We start from the raw sequence: 13,356 nt of genomic DNA on the forward strand, positions 1-13,356 counted from the left end.
AGATCGTATCTAGAGATAGGAGACCTGGCTCCAAGCGCCCATTTTTGTCATCACTAGATGGGCAAAATCAGAGAAGTAACTTCTCCAGGCCAGTCCCTTGATCTCTAAGATGGGGATAAAACCCTTATCTTGCCACCTCACAGGATTGGTGTGAGGACCAACTGAGATAAGGCATGTGACAGAACGTTCTAAACTATAAAATGGTGACAAAAGTGGTCTATTTATTTATTTTACTAAGAATTCAAAGGCCAAATGGCTTCCATAACTCCAATAAATGAATAAAGGTGGCCAGAGAAGCTCTAGCTTAGAAGCAGGGTTTTCACCTTCCTTCAGTTCCTCCCAAATGAATGCCACCTGGTCCAAGATAACTTTGGCCAATTTTTTCTAGAGAACCTCAAAATCCACTGCCCACAAGTCACCATGCACTTGGACAGTCCCTCCCAGCTATTATACCCAGGAAGAGCTGCAAAGGCACAGGCTGGGACTCACTCAGCTTTCGGTAGATGTGGGTGGCCTCCTCACGGAGCAGAAGTCGGCAGTTCTGGGCCTGCAGGCTATGTGTGCAGATCTGGGCGTCAGCATAGAAGACACACCTCACAGCACCAGGTCGGGTCTGCAGAGTGGTGACGAGGCAGGCCGGGTGACGGGAACATTCTACAGAATAAGAGGAGTGAGGTTTGGGCTTCAGAGATGACATCTCAGCCATGCATCCATCCCATCATGTGTCGTCTATTCATCCATCAGTCCATCCACCCATCTAGTCGTGCATCCATCAATCTATCCATCTAATCATGTATCCATGCATCCATCCATCCAATTATGTGTCCTCCCATCTATCCACCCATGCATCCATCCATCCATGTCTACATCCATCTATTTAACCAACCATCCATCCATCCATGATCCATCCATATATCCATGCACCCATCTCTCCACCTGTGCATCCATCCATCTATGTCTCCATCCACCTAGTTAACCATCCATGCATCCATCCATCTGCTTATCCATCCATATATCCATGCACCCATCTATCCACTCATGCATCCATCCATTCATGTCTCCATCCACCTAGTTAACCATCCATCCAACCATCCATCCATCCTTCCATTTATCCATCCATATATTCATGCACTCATCTATCCAGCCATGCATCCATCTATCCAACAATGCATCCATCTTTCCATCCACGTATTCATCTATCCATGCATGCACCCATCCATCTATGCAATCACTTATTTACTCGTTGGAGTACCTACTATACATCCCTGGCACTGTACCAGGGGCTAGGACTAGAATTGTCATTGGGGGAAACCTAACTCTCCCATCAATCTATTTTCCACACAAAAATCAGGTTTTTGATGTTTTACTTAATTCACAAATATGCTCTTGCCATTCCTTTGTTTGAAGCAACTCCATGGCTCCTCATTAGCCTTAGATTAAGTCATACCAGACAAGGCTCTCCATGCTCCAGCCCTTGCCTTCTTCTTCAGCTTCATCTCCCTTTCCAGTTCCCCCATCATACCCACTATTTCCCACCAGGGATTACGTCCTTTCCCATGTGTACCAGGTCCTGCACTAGATAATTTATTCATGGCATTCAGGATTTTCAGACCTAGGAACTGCTGTGAAGGTGTTGACTCGTTCACTTGGGCAAGCTGTGAACTGTGTAAAAGACTTATTCATAGCTCTTTCTGTGCTTTTGAAGCATCCAAAGTTGTGCTGTGCACAACCTGTACATCCATATATGACCTTTTTGTTAGACGTGCATATCGCTGTCTAACTTTGTAGGTGAGGTGATGCATGGAATCAAAGAATTAGAAGAGTATGAATGTTATCCAATCTCAGGCTCTTGCAGAAATTAAAATCTTTGTAGAACATCTCTATCAAGTTATTATTTAACTTTCGTTTAAATGCTAGTGACCGGAAAACCCCTACACGAAGTCTGCATTTGTGAACAGCTTTGTCTATTAGAAGCTCCTTTATAGGGGCACCTGGGTGGCTCAGTGGGTTAAGCCGCTGCCTTCGGCTCAGGTCATGATCTCAGGGTCCTGGATCGAGTCCTGCATCGGGCTCTCTGCTCGGCAGGGAGCCTGCTTCCCTCTCTCTCTCTCTCTCTGCCTGCCTCTCTGTCTACTTGTGATCTCTCTCTGTCAGATAAATAAATAAAATCTTAAAAAAAAAAAAAAAAGAAGCTCCTTTATATTGCTCTGAGAAAGATTCTTGAAATTTGAGTTTTACCCTGAGGTCTTAGCTTTGCCTCAAGAGCCTGGCCAGGACAACTATATTTCTTCCTTGCCATGATGGCCCACCTATAATTGGAGGACAGTTGTCACCACTTCTGCTCATCTCCTCTGTCTCAGACTAGCCCCCTAGAGCCTTCCTGTCATCTGTCTTCTGACATGGCTCAACGTTGCTCCCTTTCTGGCTGGCTTTTCCCCCTGGAAACCTTGACTATGGGTTGCCCCTGCAGGGGGATGAGCAGACGGCAGAGGAAGGCCCACCCCGGGTCTTGTCCCCAGGCTCATCCCTTCCTTCCCCGGGACTCCAGGTCATCTTGGAGTCTCCCATGGGTTTCTGAGATCAGGAGCGTGAGCAGCACTCTGTGAGACCCCATCGCAATCAGCCACCTGCCTGAGGGTGTGCGAGCTGTGGGAAACTCCTCTTACCCAACAAACAGAAGTCTCTGGCATCAGAGAAGTTGCTGGTGGCGGCAGCGCTGATGTGGGCAACATCAAAAGTCCTGATGGATGGGTCAAGAACCACTGCAGAGGGGGCCAGGGACTGCCATGAGCCCAGAGTGACTAGGAGAGAGAGCAGGGGACGTCAGTCACACATGGCTTTTGGCAGCCCCAGGCCATCCTTCTTGTGGCCATTCCTTGATCCATACTCCCATTCTACAGTGATTTATTAAGAGTATTTTATGAGCCAAGATCTGTGCTCAAGCCTATGAATACAAAGGTTTAAAAAAAAAAAAAAAAGCATAGCTGTTTCTATGCAGCAGCCCACAGCAGAACAGGAGAGAAGGAAACACGGTAATGCCAGCATGGTAACGCAGTGTTACGGGGCAGTCATCAGAATGAAGCTAAGTGACGGTGATGATTGCAGATGTATCTGTGTTGTCGTGTGGTGCTGCATGTGGGGCTTCCTAGACACCATGTCATCAAATTGTCCCCCAGCCCTCAGAGGGAGAAAAGATCGTTGTCCCCCATAACGGATGCTGTGGTGTGCTGTCCAGGCCGCCTTTCGGGATCTGGCCTCTCATTTCCCCTGTGTTGGGAAGCTGCTGTCTAGAGGCTCGCAGCAGAGTCCCCTCGAGGAACTGCCTATGGTCCAGGCAAGCTGCCTCCCCTCCCAGGGTCAGCCTGTATCCAAACACTGGTCCACGTGGGCACGCAAAGTCCCAGCCCCTGCCTCAAGATGGGACAACCCTGCAGGGCCAGCCCAGCTCCAGAGCTCACCATGGGATTTGCAGGGCTGTGGTGTTCGGTTGGCCTGGAAGCTCTACTCCCCGCCGCCCCCCCACCCCGCCCCCGCCGCCCACTCCCGCTCGCTCGTTCCTGCCCCCTTACTTCCTTACAGGTGCTGCTCCCACAAGCCCCAGCCCCGCACTTGAGATTTCCTGCATGCAAATCTCCATCACTGAGTTTGTTTCCTGGAAAACAGCTGCTAAGACATCCTCTTTAAAAACAAACAAAATGGGGGCGCCTGGGTGGCTCAGTGGGTTGAAGCCTCTGCCCTGGGCTCGGGTTATGATCTCGGGGTCCTGGGATCAAGCCGCGCATCGGGTTCTCTGCTGGGCAGCGAGACTGCTTCCTCCTCTCTCCCTCTCTGCCTGCCTCTCTGCCTACTTGTGGTTTCTGTCTGTCAAATAAATAAATAAAAATCTTAAAAATGAACAAACAAACAAACAAACAAAATGAAGCTTGCCCCAGGGACTGCCGTTGTTGGGGGGTGGAACAGGAATGAAACTGGGTCTTTGCATGCACAGAGCCCATGCCCTCCTGGCTCCATGGGGCTGCCTCCCATGATCTGTACACCTGTTCACTAACAGGGAGGGATGTCCAGGTGCAGCTGCCAGACAGATGTCTTGGAGCAGGTACAGAGTCCTGGCAGGGCACCAGTGTCCCTGTGAGGACAGACGGGGCCCTGAACAGGGACCTTGAGCTTCCACTCCGAGGGGGTACTGCGGCTGTAGGTGGATGGGTTGCTTTCTTCTGGCCACAAAGAGCATGAAAGTTGGCAAAATGCTGCCTCCCGGCCTCAAATCTCCTGATTCTAGCACTCTCAAGATCCCTTCAGTGGGCACGTCATTGAGAGTTCACGGAGAAAAATCCAGGTGTTTCTTTACTTTTCCTATTTTTGATTTTTTTCAGAAGGCCACAACAGTGTATCCTTGTAATAAATATTTGTGAGCATTTGTGCTAACAGAACAGCACGGCAAACTGTGTAAGTGTAGATGTAGCACTTTACAGTTTACAAAGTGCTTCGCTTATCAGCTAAGTGCTTTAAGGGTGTTACTCCACTGCCTCAGGGTTCCCAGGGGCAAACCTGTCAGGAGGGCATATCCCCAGGGAGGGAGCTCTGAGCTCCTCAGGAGTGGTGGGGTCTGAGAAGTAAGCCTTCTTTACAAACGAGGGGTCAGAAGCTAGGGGAGCTTCACATGGCTTTCTAAGAACACAGAACTGACTGTGACCGAGCCAGAGACAGAACCAGACCTCTTGGCTCCAAGTTGGTGCTGCCTCTGTCACCTCCGAGCTTCCTAAATAGCTGAGCACCCTTTCTGGAAAATTCTCCCCAGGTAGGAAAAGGTCTTTATCTTGGACAGTACCATGCTCTTAGCTATATGGGGAAGGCTGTCATTTTTATTTCAAACCCGCCTTTGACGCCCAGAGCACTAAAATTAGAATGGTAAATAAAGTAGCAAAAGAAACTAGAACCACGCCTTTTTCTTCTTAAGAAGGAGGAGGTGGGGGGGGGGGGAGGAGGAAAGGAAGGAAGGAAGGAAGGAAGAGGAGGAAAGGAAGGGAGGGGAGGGAGGGGAGGGAGGAAAGAAGGAAGGAAGGAAGGAAGGAATGCAGGCCCGCTACTGGGTAGCTCAGTCAGTTAAGTATCTGCCTTCGGCTCAGATCATGATACCAGGGTCCTGGAATGGAGCCCTATGTCGGACTCCCTGCTCAGTGGGGAGCCTGTTTCTCCTTCTCTAGCTCTCCTGTGCTTTTCCCCCTTTCTGGCTGCCTCTCTTTATCATAAATAAATAAAGTCTTAAACAAACAAACAAACAAATAAGATCTTTCAAAAATTAAAAAATATGTAAAAAAAAATAAACAAGAAAGAGAAAAAAAGGTTTAATCCAAGGAAGGTGCCAAATAACGTTGCCAGCGAGCTGACGGCCTCAGCCAGAGTAAGAGAACCCCCATACTTGTCCTGGAACTGTGTCCTCAGGATCCAGGGCCACGTCTTTCCGACCTCGCACCCTGGCTCCCCTCCAGCAGACGCTGGGCCTTCATTATCTTCAGTATCCTCCTCATGTTACTATTCTCATGGTCAGTTCAAGTGACATTTCTGCAGCATGACCAAACTGCGCTGCATATTTTTAGATGGTAGGGACTCTGCAATTTCACAGAAGACACATGACGGGGTTTTAGGACCAAAGTTGCCAATTATGGTCTTAAAATGGAAGACTTGGCTGCACTCCGTGCTTAGCTTGATGTCTGGGGGGAAGCGCTATAATTGAAGGGTGCATTTTGTCTCCAAAGTGAGAGTTAGCTTGTCTGTCGCCATCCCAGGGCCTGGAGCCAAGTCTTTGTCACACTCTCTCCCTGTCCCCTTCCCCCAGCTGGCAGCAACCCTGGGACAAGCCATGGCTGTTTGTGCAGAATCCAACATCTGGGGTTCATGCCTCTCATGCAAATTCCAAGAGTCCATTCTTGGTGCATGTAAAACTCTGGTGAAGCCTGAGAGCTGGGCAGCTCGGGAGCATTTGTGGGAGTTTACGATTTGCCAAGAAACGGGCAATACCATTGCATTTAACATTCACGGGATCCAGGAACACCCCCGAAGGGCTTAGCTGATATAAGGACTGCCTGGGCATGAGCCCAGTTCCTTCGGCTTCAGAAACCACGCTTTACTACAAGGCCAGCCCGTCTCTGTCAATGACCGCTGGGGGAGCTGCTTTCAGCATGCCCAGAGGGTGTCCTCTGGGCCATATTCTTCTGTGTTCATTTTGTTTCTTTTGTTTAAAATATAGTCTATAGATTGCAATGCCAGCATCACTTACTTTACAAAAATCCTCTCCCACTGCATTTAAAATGCCATGTTCATCATATATTAAGTACTTATATATAAATGAATTTTGTCAAACTTGTGTTTTTCTTTTTCTTTTTTTTAAAGGTTTCATTTATTAATTATTTGAGAGAGAGAGAGAGAGAGCAGGAGCAGGGGAAGGACAGAGGGAGAAGCAGGCTCCCCAGGAGCAGGGAGCCCGACATGGGGTTCAATCCAAGGACCCCAGGGATCATGACCTGAGCTGAAGGCAGACACTTAATCAACTAAGCCACCAGGTGTCCCAACCTTGTGTTTTTCATTCATGTCTGTATGAATTCTAGCTCGACTCTCACACTGCTTAAACTAGTCACCGTGGAATACGTTTTACCAGCAAATGGTAAAAGTCTTCCCATGTTATTTCTTTTTATAAAATATTCCTTGGCTATTTTTGGTTATTTATTTTACCAGCTGAAATTCAAAGCCATCTTATCAAGTTTTATAAAAGCTCCTTTGGGATATTAATTGGAATGTCCTTAAACTTAAAAATTAACTTGAGAAAAAGATTTTAGATTTTATTATGTCTCGTGTTTGTTGTCATGAAGAATGGAATGGAATATTTTTCCTATTATATTTTTAAAAGAGTTATTGTTGGCGGGAAGGAAAGCTATGTATTTGCGTGTGTTCATTTTCTAACAGGATCCTGACTGACTCAGTGTGACTCGCAGACGTGGCAGAAAGGCGGGCTCTTCTCCGTGTGGCTACTTTGGAAATGGGGCCCAATCTAGGTGGCAGACGTCAGTGACTTTCCTCGGGGGCTCTGGCCAGGCAGTTCTTTGTTGTAACCAGTTTAGTTCTGTATTTGCTCTTTTACTCAACAACTTCTACATTCCAGGCTCTATACCCGAGAGAAAAAAATGGGGGGCGGGGAGCCTGGAAAAATGAACTAATTAGCTAAAAAGTTGAGGATCCTTCCTACTTCCCATGAGTAATTCTCAACCTCCGGTGATTATCAGAGTCACTCAAAGAATTTAGTACAAATTCCAGACCCCAGGCACTGTCCCCACACTGACAAGCCGAGGCCTCTGGGCTCCTTATTCCCATTTTAGGTGACTCTGACACACAACTAAGGGGAGGACAATTGCCTGACACAGTCTCTGAAATATTCCCTTGGTTCTGTTATTTCAGTTTGGCCATAAGTGACGGAGAAATAGCTTGAGCTCATGAAAAGAGACCGTTCTGTGCTCAAACCTCACTCAGCCTGATGCTGTGTGTCCTTGGGCAAGTTCCTTAACTACTCTGAGAAACCCGATTCTTTAAAAAATCACGTCTTTGTGTCAAACATGGCCCTTGCTCTCCATCTCTAATACACACAATGGCTCCCAGTGAATGACACGTGCTCCCTGACATCACAGCGTAAATGAGCTCTTCAGGCCCTTTACTTTGAACCCCTTTGAGCCAGGCCTCGGGAAACTTGTCCTTTCCTCCGGAGCAGGGAACAAGGGAAGCATGAGGGAGAAGTGACCCGAGGAGAAGGGGCGGCTGGTCCCTCTAAAATGACTGTGAACCTGGTAAGAACAGATACCTCCCAGGGTCCCTAGGACTCCGCCGCCCGGCAGCGCCAAGCGCATGCTCTGGAGCTGTGCTCGGCCCTGCAGCCCCCCTGCGACCCTCCCCAGGAGGCACTCCCGGGTAGGGGAGAATGCAGGGGTCAGGGGCCCGGCCCTGAAGTTGCCCGAGACCAGAGGACGAGTGAACATTTCACAGAGCTCTGAGGCATGGCTGGCTCGGAGCGTAGGCCATGAGTCATAGGCAGTGAAACCGCCGGCTTCCTTGCCTTTATCCCAGCTCCCCAACCCATAGCTCGGTGACTGTGAGCAACCCCCTCCTTCTCTCTGGGCTTCCGTTTCCTCATCAGCAAAATGGGGCTAACATGAGATCCTCCTCCCGGCGTGGTCGTGATCCGGGACCCGGCAGGCACGGGGCCGGGAAGCTTAGTGAACGGAGCCACTCACACAGCCTGTGGGTCGAGCTATGGCTTCTCGCTGCGTTTTGGTCCCTCTCTTCCCAGAACTACGGAGGGCTGAGCCTAACACAAGAACCAGGGCAGCGGACTCCCTAAGCGGTACAAGAGCCAGCGATGCCCTGACTTCTGCCAGATCCTGCCTTCCCCTCAGTCCCAGGTCACCTTGCTGCCTGCCCACATGCCCCTCATCCTCTGCCCTCTGGCCCCCTGGCCCCTTGGTCCGTTCATAGGCACAACTGGGCCCTGTGCCTGCCTGACCAGTTGCTGGGCCTCAGTTTCCACAGCAGACCTGCTGCTGAATATAGCAACAAAGTTTTATGAGCTCAACCCAAAATAAAACCCTTACCACCCTTGATCCTACTTTTTACCCCCACACTGTGTTCTTTCTCCTCAGGATATGCCTCCCCTCCCCGCCAGTGTCCTACCTAGAAATCCTACCCTCCTACGGCCTCACCTTGTCCCGTCCCTTCTGCCGGCTTGGCCACTTCAAGAACCATCACTTTCCCTTCCAGATTCTGGCCTTGCCAATTCCATTCTTATCTACTGACACTCCGGTAACTGAGACCCACACGGGCCTCCCTCCAGCCAGTCTCGCCCCTCCTCTCAGGCCACAGTCACACTGGGGTCCCCTCCTAATCAGAATGTAGCCCTCACCGCCCACCGTCCTTGGGGAAAGAGGCAAATGGTGGGGAGAGCAGGAGGGCAGGAAAGGTCCACGGAGCATCCAGCAGCACCACACCCCCAACTTTCCGGGTGGACCTGAGTCCTCCCCACTCTCACCCAGACCATGTCAGATAGGGACACGGAGCCACAGGGAAGGTCACAGAGGCATTCCTCGCAGTCCCAGGGGAGCAGTCAGGGCTGTGCTGATTCTCCTCTGTCTCAGGATAGCCTGGGACCTCCTCAGTGAGGTGGTGTCAGACAGATCAGATCCTCCCCAGCAGCAAATGCTCTCTCCCAGCCTCGACCTGCACCTGGCACTGTGGTGGGCAAGAGTCTGGGCAGCTTTTCTGTACTATAAAGACGATCTGAGTCTGGGATGGCTCACCACCACGTCCTAAGGCCTGAAGGTGAGTTACCCTGTCGGTCCATTAGCACACGGGGCATGGTGGCCCCGAAGGGAATGTCATGCAGCCTCTGTCCTCCTCGATGGCACAGACCAGCCCCACATGCCACCATCTAGTGGGAGGGACACTAAGCACTTGGAAATTCGGGATGATCTGAGTCCATCTTACAATACTTCACTGAGACAAGTGACATCATCCCTATTTTATAGAAGAGAAAAGTGAGTCCCAGAGAAGGCCAGTGACATGCCCAAGACCACACAGCTCAGAGGCAACAAATCGACATTTGACCCCAGCTCAGCTGTATGGCCCTGAAGTCCACTGCTGACCACAGAGCTGTGGAGAGCGGGGGATGGCAGAGCGGATGGAGGGCTGAGGGTGCAGAGAACCAGGTGGCAGCGTGGTGGTGGGTGGGCCCCTCCGTGACTCTGGGGCAGCGTGGACTGCGACCTTGGCATAGTCCAGCCTCTGGGAATATCGAGGTACTTCAGCTCCTTTCCAGAAAACACTGTATTTCCTTTTTTTTTTTTAAATATATTTATTTATTTGACAGCAGGAGGGATTACAACTAGGAAGAGAGGCAGACAGAGAGAGGGGGAGAGCAGGCTCCCCGCTGGGCAGGAAGCCCGATATGGGGCTCTATCCCAGGACCCTGAGATCATGACCTGAGCTGAAGGCAGAGGCTTAACCCACTGAGCCACTCAGGTACCCTTGTATTTCCTTTTAATGTAGACTAAGTAAAACCAAAATCACTAGACTAGGTATTTTCAAATACATGGACAAATCATGTTTCATCCTTTTTCTTTTTTCTTCCTTCCTCCCGTTCCTTCCTTCATGTCCTCCTCCTGTCTTCCTGTCTTTCTCTCCAGATACCAATTAAAGGAGGAAATGCTGATTTTGATTTCAAAACTTAGAGACGTTTCAACCATTAAAAATAGCTTTAACCCCAGCCTGACCCCCAGCCCAGCACACACACACACACACACACACACACACAACAGCAGATCTATGCCACTACAGAAGGGACAGGGTATCTGGGTGTAACTTCCCGCTCTGGCCCTCCCGTTTCTCACTTGAAAACCGGGGAAGTGCTTTGTGGTATTTCTAAAGCACATCAAAGTGCAGAAACGTCAAACCAGTGGCAATGCCTCTCCAACATTCAAAGAATCACAGACCCATTTTTTTTTTTTAGTTGAAAAGATCTTATAATTTTCTTAAGAATCACCAAAAATAAAGCTAATAATGAGCACAATCTCTAAAGCATCCCAAAGCCCACAGGATTCTTCCTATTTCTCTTGCAAACAGAACCAAAAAGTATTCCTTTCAGCTCCTCTGCACTTATCCAAGTGCTCGGTGCAGAATATGGAGAGAGCACGAGGAACACTGGAGGCGGCTTCCATGCCCAGGCTGGCTGGCTGGGACAAAACACCCATGCTGGAAGCCTTTAGAGCACCTGCTAAAAGAGTGTTTTCAGGAACTAGCAAGCTGCCTCGACCTTGAACGTAAGAAGACTCTAACAGATGCCCTGATCCTGTTTCCACAGCTTCACGGTCACAAGTACCCACTGGTGGGAAGATCCCGTGTGCTGTCGTTATGGGACAGGACTAACAGTCAGACATCCTGATTTCTCATCAGACATGGTCTTTGAAATGAGAACTATGTCATACTGTGCTGTTCTGCCCTTGCTAACACCCACAAAAAAACCCCAGATGTTCTTTTGATAATAGATTGTAATCTGAAAGATGAAAATGGGAGCAGACCTGCTTGTTGGTCTAGCATTTTTTCAGAAAAAATGCCTTACATTTACAGCAGACCCTACCAGGCCTCTTTTGGTACTTATAACCCTAAAAAAAGTACCTAGAGACATATTTACTTCTGTTCAGCCTCCAAATACCCATTTTTAAGCTCTCCAACTAAGCACGCCTTATTCCCTTTGCATCTTCAGAGCTTAGTAGACAGATGACAGTGTGTCCTGTGGGTTGAAATGTGTCCCCTCATGATATGTACTTTGAGGTCCTCACCCCCAGGTGTTCAGAATTTGACCTTATTCGGAGATAGGGTCTTTGCAGAGGTAATCAAGTTCAAGTGAGATCATGAGAATGGTCCCTGATCCAAAACGACTGGTCTCCTTAGACAAAGGGGGACATCTGGACGCAGAGTGGCACATGCATGGAAGACAACGTGAAGACACAGGGAGAAGATGGCCGTCTACAAGCCACGGAGATGGTTCTAGAATAGAGGCATCCCTTATAGGCCTCCAAAGAAGCCACCTGCCAACACCTTGATCTTGGACTTCCCAGTTAGTGGCATTTTGCTCTGACCGCCCTAACAGACTTACAGTGAGTGAATAGTCAGTAAAAACATCTTTTCCCTGATTCGCCAAGAGCCTGCTGTGACTCAGTCTCATGTTCTGACATGGAAATGCCAATCCTGATGATAACTCTTACCATGTAAAGACATACACGTTCCAATGGCTAATGTGAATATGAAGCATTTCCTATTTATTAGACCCAGTGCAATGTGCTGCTCTGCTGTCTTATTTCCTCCACAAAGAGCCGTGTTCACAGAGGTGAACCAGAGAGGTGTCACCCCATTCTTTGAAGAGGGGTCATTCTGGAAGCACCTGGCCTGTCTGGTTCTTGCTCTTGCCTACTGCCAAGTCTCGCTTCGGGTAAATTACCCTCTAAGTTTTGTTGTTGTTGTTGTTGTTGTTGTTGTTTAAGGTTTTATTTTATTTGAGAGAGTGAATGAGAGACAGAGATTGCTGAGAGGGAAGAAGAGTGGAGGGAGAGGAGGAGAGAGGGAGAAGCAGACTCCCCACTGAGTAGGGAGTTGGACATGGGGCTCGATCCCGGGACTCTGAAATCATGACCTGAGCCAAAGGCAGATGCTCAACTGACTAAGCCACCCAGGCACCTGTACACTCCAAGTTTTAAAAGTTCTCTTGTCTTAATCCATGTCTTAGAACAGTTATGTCACCCATGTCTCAGGGTCATAGTCTGCTACTGATGCTTCTAGGCTTCAGAGGGCGTTAGGGATAGGGATAGAGGCCACTAGGGCTGGTCCTCTCCCCTCTCACCACACATCACAGCATGAGAAAGTCCGTGGGCCCCCGACAAAGGATAAGTGCTGAACGGATCACTCCCTGTAAACGGATGTGCGCACAGGAAGTGCTTAAAGACATTTATTGAAGAGGTGACACCCTGCGTCTCAGCCTCCAAAACCAGAGCTCCTGCCTCTGGGCCATGCTGCTCCATGCATGAGGCATCTATGCTATCGCTTCTAAAATAGGGCATTTTCAACTAAATTATGAGCATCAGTAGTCCTGATGTGACTGTTTCCACCCCCTCACCCCCCTGGTCAAGATGCACACACAGTGGGCCCTAGCTGCTGGCATGTGGTCCAGGAGGACCAGAAAAGACCCACTGAAGTAATTCAGGGACTTGGGATACAGCACAGAGAAGACAACAAATCTTCAGGCCAGGCCAGGGGCCAGCAAGATTTTTCAATTAGGGGCCAGATCATAAATAGTTTAGGCTTCTCTGGCTGCCTTTGTTCTCTGAGTTTTAGTAAAGATTTTTATTTATTTGAGAGAGAGAGTGAGTGAGAGAGCACAAGCAGGGGGAGAGGGAGAAGCAGGCTCCCCACTAAGCAGGGACCCTCCCCCTCAACACCAGGCTCGATTCTGGGACCTTGGAATAATGACCTGAGCCAAAGGCAGATGCTTAAATGACGGAGCCCCCCACCCCCGGTGCCCCTCATTTGTTCTCTGTTGCATTCTTCTTCACATATTTTTAGAGAATCCTTTGAAAATGTCTGCGGCCCTTCTCAGCTCACAGGTCCTACAAAAACAGGCTGCAGGCTACGGCTTGCCAGTGTTGGTCTAGCAGTGTCATGGGTTCTGACTGCACGTGGCATTATGCACTGGGGTGTGGGGTCTACGTTCTGGGAATCCCAATTGCAACAGGCTACTTGATGGGGAGTTTTGTGCTTTTTCCAAAGATG

General features: G+C 49.2%; 1 protein-coding gene across 1 annotated transcript in view; it reads right to left on the reverse strand.

The window, feature by feature from the left end:
• The window catches only part of TG (thyroglobulin), a 237,827-nt gene that overhangs the window by 113,225 nt on the left and 111,246 nt on the right, over positions 1-13,356 (reverse strand). The window contains exons 36-37 of the mRNA XM_047727291.1: positions 2,667-2,801; positions 490-654 (exon numbers count right to left, since the gene is read on the reverse strand). Of these exons, the coding sequence (XP_047583247.1) occupies positions 490-654; positions 2,667-2,801 (300 nt within the window). The remainder of the gene's footprint in view (positions 1-489; positions 655-2,666; positions 2,802-13,356) is intronic.

This window comes from Lutra lutra, chromosome 4, assembly GCF_902655055.1.
Source record: "Lutra lutra chromosome 4, mLutLut1.2, whole genome shotgun sequence".
In the NCBI taxonomy this organism is placed as follows: domain Eukaryota; kingdom Metazoa; phylum Chordata; class Mammalia; order Carnivora; family Mustelidae; genus Lutra; species Lutra lutra.